Source organism: Podarcis muralis, chromosome Z (assembly GCF_964188315.1).
Source record: "Podarcis muralis chromosome Z, rPodMur119.hap1.1, whole genome shotgun sequence".
NCBI lineage: Eukaryota > Metazoa > Chordata > Lepidosauria > Squamata > Lacertidae > Podarcis > Podarcis muralis.
In genome coordinates this window covers 29,954,320-29,974,060 of record NC_135673.1, presented here as the reverse complement: position 1 = coordinate 29,974,060, position 19,741 = coordinate 29,954,320, and the positions used below count along the sequence as shown (strand labels likewise).

The following is a 19,741-nucleotide window of genomic DNA, read 5'->3' as shown; positions in this document are numbered from 1 at the left end:
TTGGATTCACATTCAAACATGAGTGTGGAACCCGTGGCTCTCCAGATATTACCAGCTCCTATCAACCCCAACCACTGGTCATGCTGGCTGGGATGCATGGGAGCCAGAGTCCAACTACATCTGGAGGAATGCACTCCCTGAAATTGGGCAGATATGCATGCATCCATATCGTGGGGTCGAATTGCAGATTCCATGTGGGATATTGATTGTGTGGTCTGGACATATGCCCACTGATTTTAAACATGCATGCCTTAGTTATGCCCGCATTTGAATGTTCAGTGGCATCAGAGACAGGACAGGAGCGCAGGGTTTTCTCATTCTCTACCATGCACAGGAGAGTGACAGGGTAAGAGTATTCTCTGCTCCAATGCACGAATTGCTGTGACCTTTTTTTTTTTTTTTTTTGCATTTGAATTAATGGCTCTACGTGTGCGCACGAGTGCACTTGCAAGGGAGAAAGCCTGATAGAAAGAGAGACTCTTTCTGTTCTCTAGCCTGAAATTACGGCTATGCAAAGCCAGGATGCAAAACCAGTCGAAGGGCAAGGGATACCTGGGGCCATAGAGTCCTGACATAGGGGAGAGGATGAAAACATCTTGGAGAGTCGAGCTGTCCATTTTTGAGCCCATGCCCATTGTGCTGGTTGGTGTTGTGCAACTGCTAGTTGGGCTGGTAGGAATAACAGGCTGGGGAGAGAGAAAGAGAGAGAGAGCACACAATGAATACTCTAGCCAGTTCTACCCTTTTTTATTCTTTTTTGCCAATGCAACAAAACTGGAATATTCACTGCCCCAGCAGGAACCAGCAACTTATTGGAATCTCTCTCCTAAATTGGCTGCAACAAGAATTTCTCCCCAAAAGAGATATTTGCAGAAATTACTCTATTTAGTAGAAGCATTGGAAGCTCCAAGAAGATGGCACAATAGCAAAGGCCACTCTTTCTCTTTCCACCCCACCACAATAATCTCCCATGCTTTTTAATTTTTTTAAAAAAATAACACCTTACTGATGGTAGTAAATCGCTGGTAACATGGATTAACGTTCAAGATTCAATCCAGGTCATCTCCCATTATGGAATCTCAAGGAGCAAATCAAATCAAACAACGACTTACCTATTGCATTTTGACCCTGAGCACAGATGCCCCTGCACCGGTTCTTGACCTTGCCCCCTGACGGCAAGGGGGCTTCAACTAACCACAGGAGTTATGGAAAAGCAGTGGGGATTTAACAGGATAGAACGTAAAAGACCCAACGTGCCCTGAAGTGTGTCATGGCACCTATAAAATGTGATCTTTAAAATGTTTAAAAATATTATTTTTATTATGTGTTTTTATACTTTTATTATCAACTTTTTAATTAAAACCTCATAAAAAAACAAAAGGGGGTGGGGGAGGTGTAGGAGAAGCATTTTATAGTTTATCATGACATGCCCTATCTCCCCCTTATTTTTTTTCCTTTAATCTCCCCCTTATAATCTTTTTTTTTTTTTTGCATATGCTGTTCCATATTTCTCCCTTCCCCAAGATTCATACATGTATAATGTGCTGATTTCTCTTTGATGTCATTACATTCGTATCTCACATAAGCTGTTATGTGTTCACTTGCTTTCTGCTGCTGCCTTCAAAATAAATATTTTATTTTTTAAGAAACAGATTTTATTGGAATTTAGCAAAAAGGTTTACAGAAATTAATACCAAGTATATTTTTTTGTCAAAAGTAAAACACTAATCTAGATAAAAGCACAAAACACAAAAAGGGGGGAAAGGAAAAGAGAGAAAAGAGGAGAAAGTTAGAGGAAGAGAGGAAGAAGAGAAGAAATAATGAGAGGGAGGGAAGGAAGGAAGGAAGGAAGGAAGGAAGGAAGGAAGGAAGGAAGGAAGGAAGGAAGGAAAAGAAATTCCTTTTATACGTACAAAATAAATATTTTCTAATGTTTTTAGCCTCTTGAGTTCTGTTTGGTTACCACCCTCTTGCCTGTTAGATCAACTTAAATACATCATTTTTAGGTCAGAATAAAATCCAAAACATTTCAGAAGAGGTATATATTTTGTCAATGCAAAGTAAAAATGCACATGACTCAGAACTTCCAGGCTAATTACAAGTAGAGCACAAGTTTGAGATCAGTTCATAATTAGCTAGCTTTCATTTCTCCTTTTCACCTTATGGCTTGAACAGGGATGAGAAAAACGGCAACTGTCAGCCTTCTTAAGGGAACAGCAATATTTTTGTGTTGGAAACCCTGAGAAAATTAATTTCCCAAGGCAGGTCACAAGTTCTTACTTGGCTGTTCGTCACTATCCAGTTTTCCCACTACCCATCCAGTTTCCTCCCATGAGGAAAAGGAAGGGGTATTGTTAAGGGCTGTCCCAGGGACCACAGGCCCTGAGTCTTTTGTGATGGGCCCCAGACCTGTTGCCCATTTCCTGTTCCTTAAACTTTGCTTATAGGGCAGCTGGGTTTCAGTGCAAAGTGCAGTACTGATGAGACTCCAACTACTCACTGTCTTAATTTCTCAGAGGCACCTAGACATATAAATCCATATATGAAAATTTTATACAAATATGTATTATGGGAGAAAGTGGTGGGGGAAAGGCAGGACCCGTGCCTAAAAAATATGGGCAAGTGGAAAACTTGCCCACATACTTTCCAGGCATAGAACAAGCAGAAGTGTTGACAAGCCATGAGTCAAAACTGCATTCAAAAATGTGTTTAGGAGAAATTCACACTAAAATGCTGAATTAAGAATAATAATTCCAAATTGCTGTTGAAATGTGAGGAACTGAAATTAACAGTGAAAAAGTAAGAAATGGAGAGACACTAAAATTGACAGATCCATCCATCCCTACTATCAATACAGCAGGTCAGGCCTCAGTCTTGGACCATTTCCTGGGCATCTAACAGCCCTTGAGGTTAGTCAGCACAGATTCGATGCTTCAGTGAGCCTGACACTGTTCTCGAGTATTTCAGAGGAACTGGTAAACAGCCACAAAGCTCCAATACAGCATGTCTAATTCATAAATACATTCCTGCCAATATGTGTATTCAGATACCACTTGCATTTGAAATATGTTGCTTTTATACTTTGCAAAAAAATTAATTTAAGCCCTAGGTTAGTCAGTGTTGATGCTACAATGCTGTGCAGTAAGTCAATGAAGTAATCAACAGCTCTCAACCATAAATATTCATAAAGCTGAGGAATGAATGAGTATTTAGCAGTGCTGCAAGTAGTTGGCGGGGAGGGGGACTCTGAACAGTAACAGTAAGGAAATGAGGCCATCTCAAACACCCACATGGGTTCTGATAAGAAAGCAGACCACTCACATATGGCAAGGCCCACTGGGGGAGAACGCAGCAAGGCTGGCACGACTGCCATGTGTTCTAATTAAAAGCTGGCAACAGCGGAATAAAACAGTGTCACAGGATAACGTCCTTCTGCTGATTCGCGGAATGTTGTGGCAAAGCCAAACGGTTGATGGGAAATGCTGAGATGGGGCCAAGAGAGATCTTTCAGGGGCTTTGCTTCAGTGGCTTTTGTTACACAGATACTGAGGGCCAGTTCATACATACAGGCAGCATCACTGCTGATTGAACAAAGCATCTAATGATGGTTTCATATCTGAATTTTCCTACTGACTACAACAACAAGCATGGGTGGCGCTGTGGTCTAAACCACTGAGCCTAGGGCCTGCCGATCAGAAGTTCGGCGGTTTGAAACCCCGGAATGGGGTGAGCTCCCGTTGCTCGGTCCCTGCTCCTGCCCACCTAGCAGTTCAAAAGCACGTCAAGTGCAAGTAGATGAATAGGTACTGCTCCAGCAGGAAGGTAAACGGTGTTTCCGTGCGCTGCTCTGGTTCGCCAGAAGCAGCTTAGTCATGCTGGCCGCATGACCTGGAAAAACTGTCTGTGGACAAACGCCGGCTCCCTCGGCTTACAGAGCGAGATGAGCGCCGCAACCCCAGAGTCGTCCACGACTGGACGTAATGGTCAGGGGTACCTTTATCTTTACAACAAGCATAATGCAATCGACTAATATTCACCACAATCACTAATTATGAATTAATTAAATTATTCATTAAATTTATGTCCCACCTTTCCTCCTGACAGGGACAAGGTCCAAATGCACCCCTCCAAGCTTTTTCATTTGGCCCTTGGGACTGTCCCCAGGCCATGTCCTCTGTTCAGCCACCCACCTTCTTCCCAGGTCACACCCTTTACCTGCTTCAAACCCCCTTTTAGTGTTTTTGCATGGCTAGAATATGTCCTTGAAACAGATAACACCTCTTACTTGCATAGATGGAGGACAGAGAGTCGTTTGTGAGTTTGTGTAGAAACTAGCCTACTGTGCAAAGGTGAAGCTTACATGTGTTGCTCCACCTACCTTCCCCTTCTTGTCAAGCAGAGATGTCAAGCAATCCTGTCTCCTAAAAAGCACAAAAATTGGGCAGCACTCATTGGCTGGAGATGCCTCCAATGTTGCTGCTTTAAATCAGTCCCATGTGGCTGGTATATAACACATACCGCATTGAAATGCAAAAGAAAAATTGACGATGAGTGACAAAGCACGTCATTTAAGGAGAAAATATTCCCTACTTTTGAGAAATCTCCTAAATAAACTCTCACTCACTCATTCAGCTATTACAACTGTGATGACAATGGAAGCATCAGTCATTCAACAGAGAGCATAGCACAATACATTTTCACTATGCAGCAACCACTTTCAGTGCAATGAAAGTGTGCGTGTGTTTTACTCCTTTCCAGATCCTTAACCACAGGGCAACAGAAAGGAGGGCTCTTGCTCTGCCACCACCCAGAAATTCTGGGTTGTTGCAAACTGAGTTTTACTCAAGAGTACACCCACTGAAATTAATGGGCCTAAATTAATCATGCCCAGTAACTTCAAAGGGTCTAATTTAAGGATGGCTAACACTGGATACCACTGGACAGGGACGTGGGTGGCGCTGTGGGGTAAACCACAGGGCCTAGGACTTGCTGATCAGAAGGTCGGCGGTTCGAATCCCTGTGATGGGGTGAGCTCCTGTTGCTCGGTCCCTGCTCCTGCCAACCTAGCAGTTCGAAAGCATGTCAAAAGTGCAAGTAGATAAATAGGTACCGCTCTGGCGGGAAGGTAAACAGCGTTTCTGTGTGCTGCTCTGGTTCACCAGAAGCGGCTTAGTCATGCTGGCCACATGACCCGGAAGCTGTACGCCAGCTCCCTCGGCCAATAAAGTGAGATGAGTGCCGCAACCCCAGAGTCGGCCATGACTGGACCTAATGGTCAGGGGTCCCTTTACCTTTAACACTGGATACAACCATTTATTTTAAAGGTGATTTTTGTTCCAGTGAGCAAAAAGAGCTCAGACAGGAATGTCAAGCACATGGTTCCTTCTTTCTTTTTTTTTAAGAACATAATGCAAATCTCTAAGCAGTTCACATACAAACAAAAAACCACAACCATGTTTGTTCTATGTATGTAAACCATGTTGAAGCTTTCCAGTAAAAAGAAAGGAGGAGGTGATTTTTGTTTACTGTGAAAATCTACAAAGTTTTGGACTTTTGAACATGCTCATGCATTTCGCATTCCATGTGTTCTGGCCCTTTTCAAGCCAGGGTTTTTGTATACCATCAGGGCCAGCCCTACTATTAGGAAACTACTGTGGGGTTGGAAGAAGCAGTGATGTTTTGGACTGCATGCTTGCCCTCCAATGGTGCCCATTGGGACTGGTAGGGTGAAAAGCAGAGAGGCCAACAGTAGTTGGAACCAGTGATAACAACAGTGCCAACAAACTCTGGCTTTGACCCCATCCTCTTCCCTGCTCAGTTCTAAAAGGGCAAAGCTGAGACTAAGGAGGAGGATGAAGACAGCCAGTACCAACCCCTGAACTTTTTGTAGATAGGAAGAAAGCTGGACTTGGAAGAATCAGTTCTGAGGTTGGTGGGGCAGTGCCCCTTTTGCCCTAATAGGCTAATCTCCTCTGCTGCTCTTGGGTGCAAAGGTGGACTCTGCTCCGTTGCCTGGGCTGAAGCAAGATCCAACAGCCAGCAAAGTTGGCTTCTGTATATGGGATAGGGAGGCACCATCTTGCCTGCCTTAAGGCAGCAAAATGTATTGGGCTGGATTACTCTGAGCTGCCTGTTCCAAATCACGCAGAAAGCTCCAGCAACCCCAGCAGGCGAGGAAAAAAACAACACCAGGCCAACAATAACTCATGATAGCTTCAATTGTTTTCATACTGGGAAACGAATAATACTTGTCTTCAAACTCATAATCCTCTGGAACAAAATCATGAAAGCAAGCAGGCTGTGAAATCCAAAAGGGATTTTTAAATTTCTTCTTGAAAAGTGTAGATGGGAAAAAGGCAGCAGCGGGAGGGGTGGATGTGGAGAGTGAATAGCGGTGATATGATGGAAACAGAGAGTGATTTGGCCTGATAGTATTGACTTTGCCCAAGAGATCCCAATGAATGAGTAGCGCTTTGGCTGAGGGCAGTGAGCAGAAAATGTGGTGGTTGTAATTGTGCTCTCCCTCCATTTGGAATCCCGGTAATAATAAAAAGATATGAAGGGGAAGTCATTAGATTTATGTCCTCTCCTCTCAAAGGAACAATTCTCAGAAAATGCATTGCTCTCAATTTGCAGGTCACTGCTGAGCTGGGAGAGCATAGCGGCTGCCGAGGATGGGAGCCAAGAAGTTCCACTTTCAGATACACCAGGACTGCAATCCTACACACACTTCCCTGAGAGTAAATCCCACTGCACTCAGTGCAGTTTACGTATGAGTAGAGATTTGTAGGACTGCACTGTTAAAAATCATGTTGGTGGCTGTTTAGGTAAGCCATTTGATATAAGAAGAAAGTCTCACCCATCCACTGATATTATAGATGGGCGCCAAAGCCAGAATTAGTTGGCCCTAGCTCCATATTCTGTTGTCCTTTCTGTCTTTCGCCCTACCAGTTCCAGCAGGCACCCTTCACTACTGTCCCCCAAACCCAGAAGGCTACATATGTCGAGCCATTGCTGCTATGTGTGCAATTGTTAACTGGGCCTGTTGAAGGCATCAATGTTCTCTCCCCCCTACCAGAAAGAAGAGAGGACTCTATAGTGATTTGGCCCTTCATTAAACTGTGTTTGCCAGACAGAAATGCAACACCACGTTTGCCTTACCTGCAGGGCAAGAGGCTTCCACCTCACATTCTTCAGAAGAGCAGGAGCAGAAACCAGGGTGTTCTGAGGCCGTTTCTTCAAGGTTAAGATCACTCCGTTCGGGTCTTCACGCAATGCATTTACCAGGTTCTTTAACTGCCAGCCAACCTGGAGAAAAATCCCATAATGGAATTTTGAAAGGTTTTTTTTTTCTTTCCCCCTTTTCCATTTTATCTTCCCAAAATGGTTAAGGGTATTTCATTCAGATTTCTGTATGGAGAATAAGGGATGTCTTATTATCAGCATTCTTTCTATATTTCTCTTTTATAAATAGTACTTATCATTCTTGGCAAGAAACCGACGTGGTAGCATTTCTGTTAAAACCAGTTTTGGGTTATATCCAACAAAGTTGTACTCCGAGTTAGGGTGGGGATAACTTCGAATTTAGTTTGCATTTACAGGCGAACCTACCTAATTCACACCTTCTAAAGCTATACATGAACAAAAACAAAAACATCTTTTTGAAATTTACACTTCTCCAAATTTTGCAAAACAGTTCTCCTGTGAAGTACATGTGCACAAAAATGTATATACTAGGGTAAAGTATGCATTAAAAGGCATCTATGAATGAAAATACCATATAAAATGCATTATATTAAGGAACACTGTTTTGCAAAAATTATGTACAAAGGTATACACGTTAGGAGAAATATACACTAAAATTGTAATGAATTCTCATGAGGATTCCCCCAATCACAAATAATAATAACTGCAAACTGGTGTAGAAATGTGAACAATTGATCTTAAGATTCAAAAAATGAGAAACCAAATTTGACAGATTTGCCCATCATTACTCAGAATAGACCAATTGAAATTAATAGACCTAAGTTAGTTGCACCCATCAATTTCTGTAGAAATTGGATGTAACCACCTGCTTCTTTCTCTTCAACTGAAAAGGTAATGATAGGTGCTCTTATTTCAATAATAACTCAGTGATAAGAATATCATATTCCAAAAAGCACAAATGTATTTTTAAGACACTGATGCACTGCTCTAATTTTTATATCCTCTAAACAAACTGAATTATTACTTTTAATTATCTTTTCTACTGAAGTATCACTGTGTTTCACTGGGGGATTATAGAACAGAAGCTTCAGAATAATTACAAAATGAATCCTGGCTGTTGTAATGGAACCTGTTAATTTGGTGATGATGGGGGATGGGGGGAGGGAGGTTTGCTAGCATATTGTAGAACAATATTGGTGCAATTTCTTCAAGGTGTTTAATTAAAGATAAAACATCATTTATTTGAGTTACTGAACACTCCACAGAGAGGAACTGCATTTCTTAAGTCATCGCAAGCTATAAACACCATCTGAAATTAAAGCTTCACTAACACACAAAGGCCACACGTTTGCCTTACCCCTCTAAAACAGCTAAGAGGTGCTCCATGGTTGCTTAAGCATTAAAAAAACCTCTCCTTTGCTTTTCTCTTTGGAGGCCTATGCCTTGCTAAGAACACAGGAAAAGCGCCCCACTTTGTTCTCATGAATAAACATGGCACCGGCTTGTAAAATGTAATGTTTAAACAATGTTTTGAAACAGCTCCGAAGCAAACAGTCTAAACTCATAAATGGAGCATAAATAAATAGATTTATTTTCTCTTTAAAAATTCTTCCCAGACTATTTCCACAGGTGCCTTTTGAGATTTCAGTGGTGGGAGGAGAGAGATGCAGCTGGGGGCAAGGCTATCAGCAAGATTTAAAACCCCAGCTCGGGTCAAACTTTGGGGTTTTGCTAAGCCTGCCAAGACCACCCTCTTTTCCAGAGAGTGTGCCATTTTTGGCTACACAAGTTTCCACACTCAGAGGTGTGGAATTCATATACAGCAGGTGGGGAACCTGTTCCTCCAACTCAGATGTTCCTCCAACTCGCATTAGCCTCAGACAAAACAGCCAACAGTCAAGGATGATGGGAGATTTAATCCAGCAACAACTGGAAGGCCACAGGTTCCTTCCATCCTTGATAAGCAGGATTTTGTACCTCCCGATTATTGCACAGATAAAGCAGTCATCCATTTGTGCATTTGGCATGCAAACTTAGCATCTAGAGCTTTTTAAACTCCCTCCCACCCATGCTTACCCAGAGTCCTATTTCTTAGCTAACTTTGCGGCATTAGAGCTATGCAAGGAGGTTCCTCCCTGAAATGTGAAGCTATTTGGAACACAGGCTGCCACAGACTGAATGGGCATAGTCCAAGCTATAACCCCCTCCTATCATTAATGTGCCTGCTTTCAAGAGAAAGGACAATGGAGCATGTAGGAGTGGCAATGGTCTGGATATTTCACATTGCCTTAGGTATATAGGAAGCTGCCTTACACTAAGTCAGACCATTGGCCCATCTAGCTCAGTGCTGCCTACACTGACTGGCAGAAGCTTTTCAGAATTTCAGACCGGGGACATTCCCAGTTCTGCCTGGAGATGCATGCAAAAGAAGGGCTTTACCACTGAGCTACGGCCAGTAAAGTGAGATGAGCGCCGCAACCCCAGAGTCGTTCACGACTGGACCTAACGGCCAGGGGTTGTTTTACCTTTATGGCCCATTTTAAGCATCCACCCTCTATATCTGCATGGCTTCTGTGAGGCAAAGGAATTTATAACAAACCTGTTGTAGATGGAGGTAGAGTACTCATATAGGACACCTAACTCTTGGCTTATGCTGCTTAGGTACCTAAGTCCATTCCTCAATGACTGGCTACTACAGGGCAGAAGGACTTGCCTCATCAGTGATTAGGCTTATTTGCTGTTATTTATTTGGCTATCATGAACAAAGCTGTCTTCCTGGAGCCTCTTTTGGCTACAACGTTTTTATTATTGGTTGTTAGCCTCCCTGAGCCTGGTCTTGGCTGGGGAGGGTGGGGTATAAATAATAATAATAATAATAATAATTATTATTATTATTATTATTATTATTATTATTATTACACAAGCATCTGGCTGGCCACTGTGATAACAGGATGAAGGCTAGATGGGCTATTGGCACGATCCAGCAAGCACTTCTTAGGTTCTTATGTTCTAATGGACAGAAATAGACACACTCTTGAGTACATGTGCTTTGAAGCATGAGGGGAAGGGAAGACCTCCTTATTACCACCCTGCAGCCCTCCAAGAATGCTCTGGCTTACAATGTCTTTACTGATAAAGCAGATAGTATCCTGCAGTGCACAGCTGAAATCCAGCCTTTTCTGGAAGGGTTTTTTAAAAATAGAATTTAGGGTTAGGTTACAATTTTGAACTCACTTACTAGGGAGTGGGGACGCGGGTGGCGCTGTGGGTAAAAGCCTCAGCGCCTAGGGCTTGCCGATCAAAAGGTTGGCGGTTCGAATCCCCGCGGCGGGGTGCGCTCCCGTCATTCGGTCCCAGCGCCTGCCAACCTAGCAGTTCGAAAGCACCCCCGGGTGCAAGTAGATAAATAGGGACCGCTTACTGGCGGGAAGGTAAACGGCGTTTCCGTGTGCGGCTCTGGCTCGCCAGAGCAGCGATGTCACGCTGGCCACGTGACCCGGAAGTGTCTCCGGACAGCGCTGGCCCCCGGCCTATAGAGTGAGATGGGCGCACAACCCCAGAGTCTGTCAAGACTGGCCCGTATGGGCAGGGGTACCTTTACTAGGGAGTAACACCCCCCTGCAAAAACACAGTAGAACTTATTTCTGAGTATATGGGTAGAGGCTTCCACTACTATTAATATTAATTTAACTGGCACAAGAGTTCTTCTCTTCCTTCAGGCATAAATTAAACAGTTTTATGAGGTGATTTCTTCTCACCTAGAGAATGTCCTTAGATATAATTTCTAAAATACCTTCCTTTTTCTTCCTCTTCATCTCCGTGTTTTCAAGATGTGTATTCAGAAATGTCTGATTTTCTTAATGTTTGATCATGTCTGAGAGAACCAGATGCAATTTTGAAGCTGGGGGCAAACGTTAAAAAATCCAGGAGCCTTGATGATTTTGCAAGCTCCTTCTCACAAAATAATGCTAAATAATTAATGTCCTGAAGATAAATTGCTCTAAGGAGAAACCTTAATGAGGGAACCATTAAAACACTAATAATATATGCAATTTAGGGCAGCCTGCCCTGAATGTCAGCAAGCTAAGATGGAAAGCTCTTAGGACGTTATCGATGGTATTGCTGAGATATTACATTTAGGCAAAAATAGTAAGATGACATCATGGCAGACTAGAATACTAGACAGAGAATTGAAATTGGGCTTAGCACCAACATTGAACTAATTTGTCTTTAAGAGCTGCTAGGCACACCAGAGAAGGTCATTGTTGGGACTTGCATCCTCCTTGTGTTAGACTCAGAGGAGAGCTCCACAGATGAGGATCCAGTCATGAGTCCCAGCATCAGGACTAGGGGGACAGAGCATTCAGCACCCTGAGACCATAGCTCAGAATAATACCCCCACTCAAGGAACCAGCGGAATCAGGTGACTTAATGTGCCCTTAATGGAATCATCTATCTCTGGGACTCTTTGCAATCATCACTACTGGGTCCTCAGGAACAGCAATGGCAGGAAGCCTGAACTCAGGCTTGAACCTGAAAATGCTGTGCTTATTTGTCAACACAAAACATACCAGGTCAGTGGCCTTTTCAGAAAAAGGCAGCATGGTCAGGATCAGGGCCTTACAAAGACAATGATAGGGTAGGCAGCCTGAGTGCTTACACCAGGAATGGAGAACTTGTAGCCCTCCAGATCTAAATTCCATCATTCCTGACCTTGCTGTTTGGAGCTGATGATACCTGGAGTCAAACAATATTTCAAGGAACACAGGTTCCCCTTCCTAATTTAAACCTTCAGCTGATGCTTGGAAGATGCAAATGCTATAGTTGCCATATATGTGATCCTAGTTCAATGATCTTCTGGACAGCTCCTCAGGTGATAAGTAGTAGGCCCTCTTTCTGCTTATACTGCTGGATAGCTCCCCTGCTGGGTTTGGGAGACCAGAATGTCAGAGATATCATCTTGGAATCATTCTTGGCCAAAGAGAGAAGTATAATGCAGTAGTCTTCAAATTTTGGAATCCACCTTCAACAACTTGAAAAATGAGGTCAACTTTTTAAATAATCCACATATGATCATATTTCTCCACTTATCTTTTCTTGCTTTCCCCTCATTCTCTTGATTTATTTCTCCTGTTCCATCCTCCTCTATTCCTTCTGCCTCTCTTTCCTAAAAATAGTTAGGTCAAATTATGATTGATCATGTGTTCCAGTCCATCCATTGAAAACCAGTGAGGGGTGGGGAACTTGTGGCCCTCCTGAAGTTGTTGGATCTCAGTTCCCATCAGTCCAAACCATGGTTGAAGCCGTAGGGTGACGGTGTTGGAGTCTATGAATACTCTCTCCCTCACTCAACAGCAAAAGGCTGTCAGAGTGGATCATTAAGTCCTTCCAGATCAGGGCGCCTTACGAACATGTAGACTCTGTTGCTATTATTCTCTGCGAAATAACATCTTCTTCTGCCTTCTCTATCTCCTCACTACTTCAGTTTGACTGAGTGGCAATTTAAGAACTGTGTGTCAAGATCGCATGAAATAAAGGCCTTCTGAGTTCTATTCAAGAAAGATAGGGCACTCTCTACGCACAAGAACAAATGGAACCAAAATCCACCATATAGATAATATCCTGCGTTTTGGGAGATCAAGCCAGTACATGCGGTTCCTGCTTTTTTGCCCTCAAAACAACCCTGGGAAACAGGTTGGGTTGAGAGAGTGAGTGGCCCAAGGTCACTTGGTGAACTCTATGACTAAGTGAGGATTTTAACTGGATGTCCCTGGTTAACTGTCATGCTGTAATGAACTACAAAGGCTCACAGTTTTCAAAATTCCCATTTTGCAGATTTCAAAGCTGGTTATATTCCTCTTACGATATTTATGCACCTACAGATCTCACAAATGGTTTAACCCACATCTGGTATTTGGATAAAGTTAGAATTTTGGCAAAGTCTGAAAATTCTTTGTTTGGGGCACTCTCTCCAAACTGAAACATGTCTGAAGCCATTTACGAAAGCTGCCACAAGGAAAGTTCAAAAAGTCATATTATATTTCAGGGATGGAGAATCTCTGACCCACACTTGGCTCCATAAAACATCAGATGTGGAGCAGAAAAATCTGCAGCTGCAAGGGAACAAACAGGAGCCTTAAAACGTGCTCCTGATTGTTCCTCTGACAGCAGGGCTTGCATTCAGTTTCTTTTCAATTTGGTGCCAAAAGCAAGCTCCACTGGGACTGATTTCTCTCAAGAGCTTCGAAATGGGAGCTGCTGAGTAGAGTTGTTCTCTGCTGAAACCACGGCTTCCAGCTCCACTGGAATTGGCTCTACTCAGAGCTTCTGACTAGAGACAGCCCCTGCCAAAAACAAAGCTTTAGATTCAGCATAGACGGTAAGCTCCAATTTCAGTGCAGATATTTGTAGCCACAACCTGAATCCAAGTCAGGGTTGCAAAGGGAAACCAAGACAGCACCTAAAGTGCATTCCTGATTCTTCCTTTGAAGTTAAGTCACCTGACATTATACAATGCCCCAGCAGCCAGACCCATTTTCGCACCCCTATTGTGGTAGAAACAAATAGCTTGATTTCACCTTAAGCCAGCTAGGAAGAGGAATTCTCTTACCATTTTTCGGCAAACCATTTGTTTACCTGAACATTAAGGTCCTGTTTCAAGGCCCTACTCTGGGTGGCTCTGTTGAATGAAGTGAGGAGGTAACCACTGGGGAGAAGACATTTTGGTCATGGCACCTGTTAGGGAACAACCTTCCCGGGGAGGCTCACCTGACACCATCTTTGCAGTCTTTTCAGTGCCAGGTAGAACTATCTGCTCAGCTTGGCCTTTATCATAATGTACTGTATACAGTTTGCATAACTTACAGAAGTTTTAAAATTCATGTTTCATCTTTGGAGACATGGGTGGGTTTTGTTTTTGCTGCATTTTAAGTAGCTTTTGATTTAATGCCTTATTTTCTGGGGTCAAAATAAAATGCTTTACAGAGACAAATAAACAGACATAGTATTTCTTGGAGGTTAGGTACAGACAAAACTGTATCATCAAACATTATCTCATTTAAGAAACATATAAATAATAGAATATTATTTAATTAAAGCACTAAGTGACACAATCAGTACTGAGAGATGGCAGGTATCCTGTGCAATCTTATACATTATCTACTCAAAAGTACATCGTATTGTTTTCAATGGGGTGTCCTCCCAGATATAGAGAATTGCAGCCAGAATTCTCTAGTTCTTACTAAGGTAGGTGGACCTGGTCTATAAGCTGACTACAAGGTAGAATGTGGGAGGGCTTGTATGACTGAACACTTCTCTGTTTTTTAAAGAACAGATGGCAGGGAGAAGCCATATGAAGCTGGGGGGGGGGTTAACTTCACCTCTGAAGGCACACTTCATTGTCTCTTGAGAAAGATGGATGCCAACACAATCTCAATCATTTAATAATACGAGTTTCACTTGCAGCCCAGGCATAGGTTTATGAGAACGAGCTCCAAGAGACTGTGTGTTTGGAACTAATATCAGTTCATTATTCTGGCTCTCCATTACAAGGTTTGTTTGTTTCATAAAATATATACATCACTTGATTGTGAAAACAAATAAACTTTCAAAGCAGTTTACTTACTTTCCTTTGCCAAACCTTTATTAGGCATTACAAATATGAGCCACCATAAAACATTCATATATAAAAATTTAAAATACAGTGGTACCTCGGGTTACATACGCTTCAGGTTACAGACTCCGCTAACCCAGAAATAGTACCTCGGGTTAAGAACTTTGCTTCAGGATGAGAACAGAAATCGTGCTCCAGCGGCGCGGCAGCAGCAGGAGGCCCCATTAGCTAAAGTGGTACCTCAGGTTAAGAACAGTTTCAGCTTAAGAACGGACCTCCAGAACAAATTAAGTACTTAACCCGAGGTACCACTGTTTTTACAAATTAACAGCCATGTAATAATGAGGATTTTCATTGGGAGTTTCTTCCTGCTAAATAATACCATTCACCACTCAGAGAGATACTATTGATAAAAACTAGCCACCCTTGCAGTTACTTCCAGGTTAATGTCACACAGATAAAAATCTGATATTTTCATTGTGCTGTGATGTTAGACTACCCCAAGAAGAGGAATGCATGTGTTTGCATAGCTGGTTGTACAATGGGCAGTAGAAAGGAATATGTTCTACTGTGTCTGGCACATTCAAAAAACATCTGCAATGTCTCTCGTTTCTAGGGATGTTAAAATATCTGCCCTTGACAAAAGCTGAGGGGGAAACGTTTAGTTGGGCTAACATAAAGGTTGGACTGGAATTATTAAATTTGAAATATAAGTGACCCTGTTATCTGTTATATTTAAACCATAAAACTTGGGGGAGCAAATTTTATTTACAGCTGACTCGATGTTTTGTTTTTCAATGTCCCTTAATCTGAATATTGCGATAAATATATTGCTCACTTGAAATATATAAGAGTTCAAAATCAATACCAATAGATCTGATTTTGCTATGTAAATGTTGGAACCCTCCGGATTTATAAGAGTCCTTAAGTCAGAAAGCAGACTTGAAGGTTGGCAACAGAAATGGCAACGCAACCAGTATTTTAAAGTGCTAGCCCACACCCAGTGTATACACACCATCATGTGTACACCTAGTTCAGCACACATCCTCTTATACTTGATGAACTTGGGAGCCCCAGGATGCGTCTCAAGAAACTTGAGTGTATCTTATCTAAATCACTATTATATGCCTGTATCCATACCAGGATCCCAGAAAGTTGCTGGGACAACACTTTGGCTTGAAAAATTTGAATAGCAGCTGGCATAAATTGGTTACCTTTCTGAAAATAAAAATGAGCTACTGCTGAGGAGGTAAACTTTGCCTGTTTTATAGCCTCTGTACAATGGTTTGACCAAAGCAATTTGCAATATCAAGAAAAACCTCAAAACCCTGATTTTAAACCTACAAAATTTAAAATACTAAGAGATTAAAACTACTGTACCTCAACTGTCTACGCATCTGGGTAGGCTTGTCTAAGCAGGAGAGTTTTTAGCAGGCACTGAAAAGAGTACAGTGAAGGCACCTGCTTGATATCAATAGGAAGGGAGTTCCAAAGTTCCACACTAAGCAATCAAGTTCATACAAATACAGAACGGGTATTACGTGGCACTTGCAGCAGTGCCTATCAGAGTGGGCAAGTAGGCAAACTTGGAATAAGGTTAAGATTTTAAGACCAGTTAAGTCTGAAGGAGTGACTTCCCTAATGAGTGATGACAGCTAACTCTCTTGCCCCTTACATCCTTACCTATTAGCTGTGTGCTGCTTATAGAAGGGATGTTGGATGGTGCTCTATGCATAAATGGATGCAGCCAAATTCAGGTGGAGCCATGTTGCAGTCAGCTAACTGGGCACTTGGGTCTTGAGAAAAGCACTCCAGCAGCACAATCCTAACAGTGTACATTCAGAAATAAGTCCCATTGAATCCAATGGGGATTACTCCCAGAGCAGTGGATTTAGGATTGCAGCCTAACTGAGGATTTGGCAAAGGGGCATGGAAATGCGGAAACAGTGCTGTAGCCACAGCTGGAGATCTATGTGTTCTCAAGCTTCCCACATAATTGTGTGGATAGATTTGGTAACGGTTTAGTTATATACCTCTAATCGTGTAGTACAGTTTAGTTATATACCCCTTTTTTAAACCCCAAGCTCCCAATGCATAAATAACATAGATACATATGATGTGCATTTAGTTCATTGCTGGTTTTGATTTTTAGAACATTTTAATGGTTTGATTTAATTGGTTTTATTAATAATCCTATGTTTTTATTTGTCTTATTCTTTTTGTAATTGCTTTGGGTTTTTCTACAATCAAGCAGTATATAAATTTCATAAAACAAGTAAGTAAATAAATAACTTGGCCACAGATACAGGAGCAGATTATCACCGGGTTTAGTGCTCTGGGGGAAGTAGAACTCTTTCATCTACTTCAGTTCTTTCTGGGAGTGATGAAGTAATCAGGACCAACTTGTGGGCATTTCTTTTTACACACCATTTTAGCCAAACCCCCTCAAGATACTGGCTCTATTTCTGAAACTTGTTCCACCTTCTGCCACCAAAAGCCATACATTTGGATGGAATGAAAGCTTGTGAAGCTGCAGAGGCAAAAAGCAGAAAAAGACTGGTAGGCATCACAGCAACAGGGATTCAGGATGGGCAGCTTGCCCAGATTAAGAACATAAGAATTTAAAGAGCAGCCTAGCTGGATCAGGCCAATGGCTCATCTAATCTAGCAGTGGGCAACCTGATGCCTATGTGAACCCACAAGAAGGACTTCAGTGCAACAGCACTCACCCCTCCTGCAGTTTCCAGCAACTGGTATTCAGAGGCATTGTCCCTCCGGCGGTGGAAGCAGAACATAGTAATCATGGCCATTAGCCATTGATAGCCATAGATTGTTGAATCCTCTTAAAGTCATCAAAGTTTGTGGCTATCACTGCCTCTTGCAGAAGCAAATTCCATAGTTTAATGACATGCTGTGTCAAAAAGTCCTTCTGTTTGCCTGTCCCGAGCCTTCCAATATTTATTGGGTGGCCCTAAGTTCTAGTGCTATGAGAGAGGGAGGAAAGCTCATCTCTTGCTCACTTTCTCAATACCATGCATCATTTTATACACCTCTGACATGTCCTCCCTTCCCCTTAGAGACTGTTTTGGAGTGAAGCTTTTTACAATGTTCGAGCAATCCAACCTGCCATGTCTATAGCCCCAGGCTTCCCCTCCAGACATCAGTAGACTACTGATAGTTTCAAGCCCTGGCAACACAAAGCACCCTTCCCACCACAACCCTTCCCTTCACAATTGGCTGTAGCACTCAAAAGTGGTTATATGTTCAGGGTGTGGGTCACATCAGTTATGGGGGAAATGTGCAGATTTAATGAAGAAGGACCACCCGAGAGGCAGAATCCAGTGGATGAAGGCATCATGTTCACCTCTGAAGTTGGCTTCCTAACTACTGGAGTGATCCATGGTGTTGCTCATATTTTGTAAGCCAGGAGAGTTGGGAGCAATGGAAGAGGAAATTCCTATATCAGAGGAAGAGAATTTGAAGAAAAGCAGCAACAACATGGCAGGTCTGAAATCCAGGAAGCCTGCTCTGGAGTCAAGTGGGTGCTGCTAGGCCAAGGTATGGTCAATAGGTAGAAGAGCTAAAAACCAGAAAATGGGATGGGCAGAAAGCAAAGGAAGTGTCCAAAAACTCCTGAAAGCAAAGGAAGCAGTGCCTAGGCAAAGGTATTTAAAAAACAAAAACAAAAAGGAGTAACCTGTTTTGACTAGACAAAAAGTAAGACTTGTTCAGGAAATATACAGAACAGACTTGGAATAATCAAGATTAGCACCTGGAACAGATAACCAAGGGTATCTGGGAAAATGTGTACTGCTTGCAAAGCTAGAAGTAGATAAGAGTTTTGTTTAAGAGAATTGCAAGTGTTTTGAGAGTGGGTCCACTTCTCATGCAGCACACAGACATTTCTTTTGAAACCATTTTAAAATCTGCAAAACCTGTTTGCCAGAGGCAAAAGTGGAGTGAGCAGCTATCCATCTTTCAAATGGCTTCCAGTGTGCTGGCATCCACCACCATCACCTATTGTCTGTCCTCTGCCTATGAAGATTGATGGGCAGCTACATTAGGAAAGGTGCCCACCACAGAACATTTCTATATCTACAAGTACCTGCTGAAAATAGAACTATTAATACTTTAATACATTCCCTACTAGAGCAAATAGTAGCTGGAGGGGGGTGGGGAGAGGGAATTTCCAACTACTGGAGTGGGGGAAGTATTAACCAGGAATGGGGAACCTGTGTCTTTCCAAATGTTCTTGGCAACTCCCATTATCCCTGACCATTGACCATGTTGGTTGAAGCTGATGGGAGGTATAGTCCAATAACATCCGAAGAGCCACAAGTTCTACACCTCTTACACTAACAAATCTCCCCCCCCATAGAACTCTAGTCCCAGTCTGAATTGGGGCTTCTAATTGTTGCTTTTTTATTAAAAAAATGTAAAGCGATGGGAGATCTAAAGACAGATGTCAATTGTCTTGATTTGTGTGTCATGATTTACCTCGATTTAAATTGATTTAAAACTTGCTCCCTCTGGCTGCAGCCTTGGCGGCAAGGCAGGTAGCCCAGTTGTGGAGCACTGGAGCTCGGACAGGATGAGGTCAAGGTGCAAGAATGAATAAATACAGTAAGTCAGTATTTATGATAAAATCAGATCCTGCTGCAATAAAGGGAGCACTTGTGGTTAGCCAATTCAAATAGGATGAAAACGGTCTGACTGAACAACAAATTTCAATGTCAAACATGGTGAAAGTGATCTGTTAACATCAAAATAGCCAGTTATGAATAGGGATGCCAAACCTTATGGGTAACAGTTGAGGGAGCTGGACATAGTTAAAGGAGCCAGGAAAGGAGGAGACTAAGAGGAGATATGATTGTTGTTGTTGTTCAGTCATTTAGTCGTTTGCACTCTTTCACCCTCATTAAA

The 19,741-nt window shown here is 42.4% G+C and overlaps 1 protein-coding gene across 2 annotated transcripts in view; it reads right to left on the bottom strand.

Moving 5' to 3' along the window:
• LOC114589252 (connector enhancer of kinase suppressor of ras 2-like) overlaps positions 1 to 19,741 on the bottom strand; it is a 219,538-nt gene that overhangs the window by 115,424 nt on the left and 84,373 nt on the right. For both annotated transcript variants that reach the window (XM_028715480.2, XM_028715481.2), the window contains exons 9-10: positions 7,162 to 7,308; positions 553 to 686 (exon numbers count right to left, since the gene is read on the bottom strand). In XM_028715480.2, the coding sequence (XP_028571313.2) occupies positions 553 to 686; positions 7,162 to 7,308 (281 nt within the window). The remainder of the gene's footprint in view (positions 1 to 552; positions 687 to 7,161; positions 7,309 to 19,741) is intronic.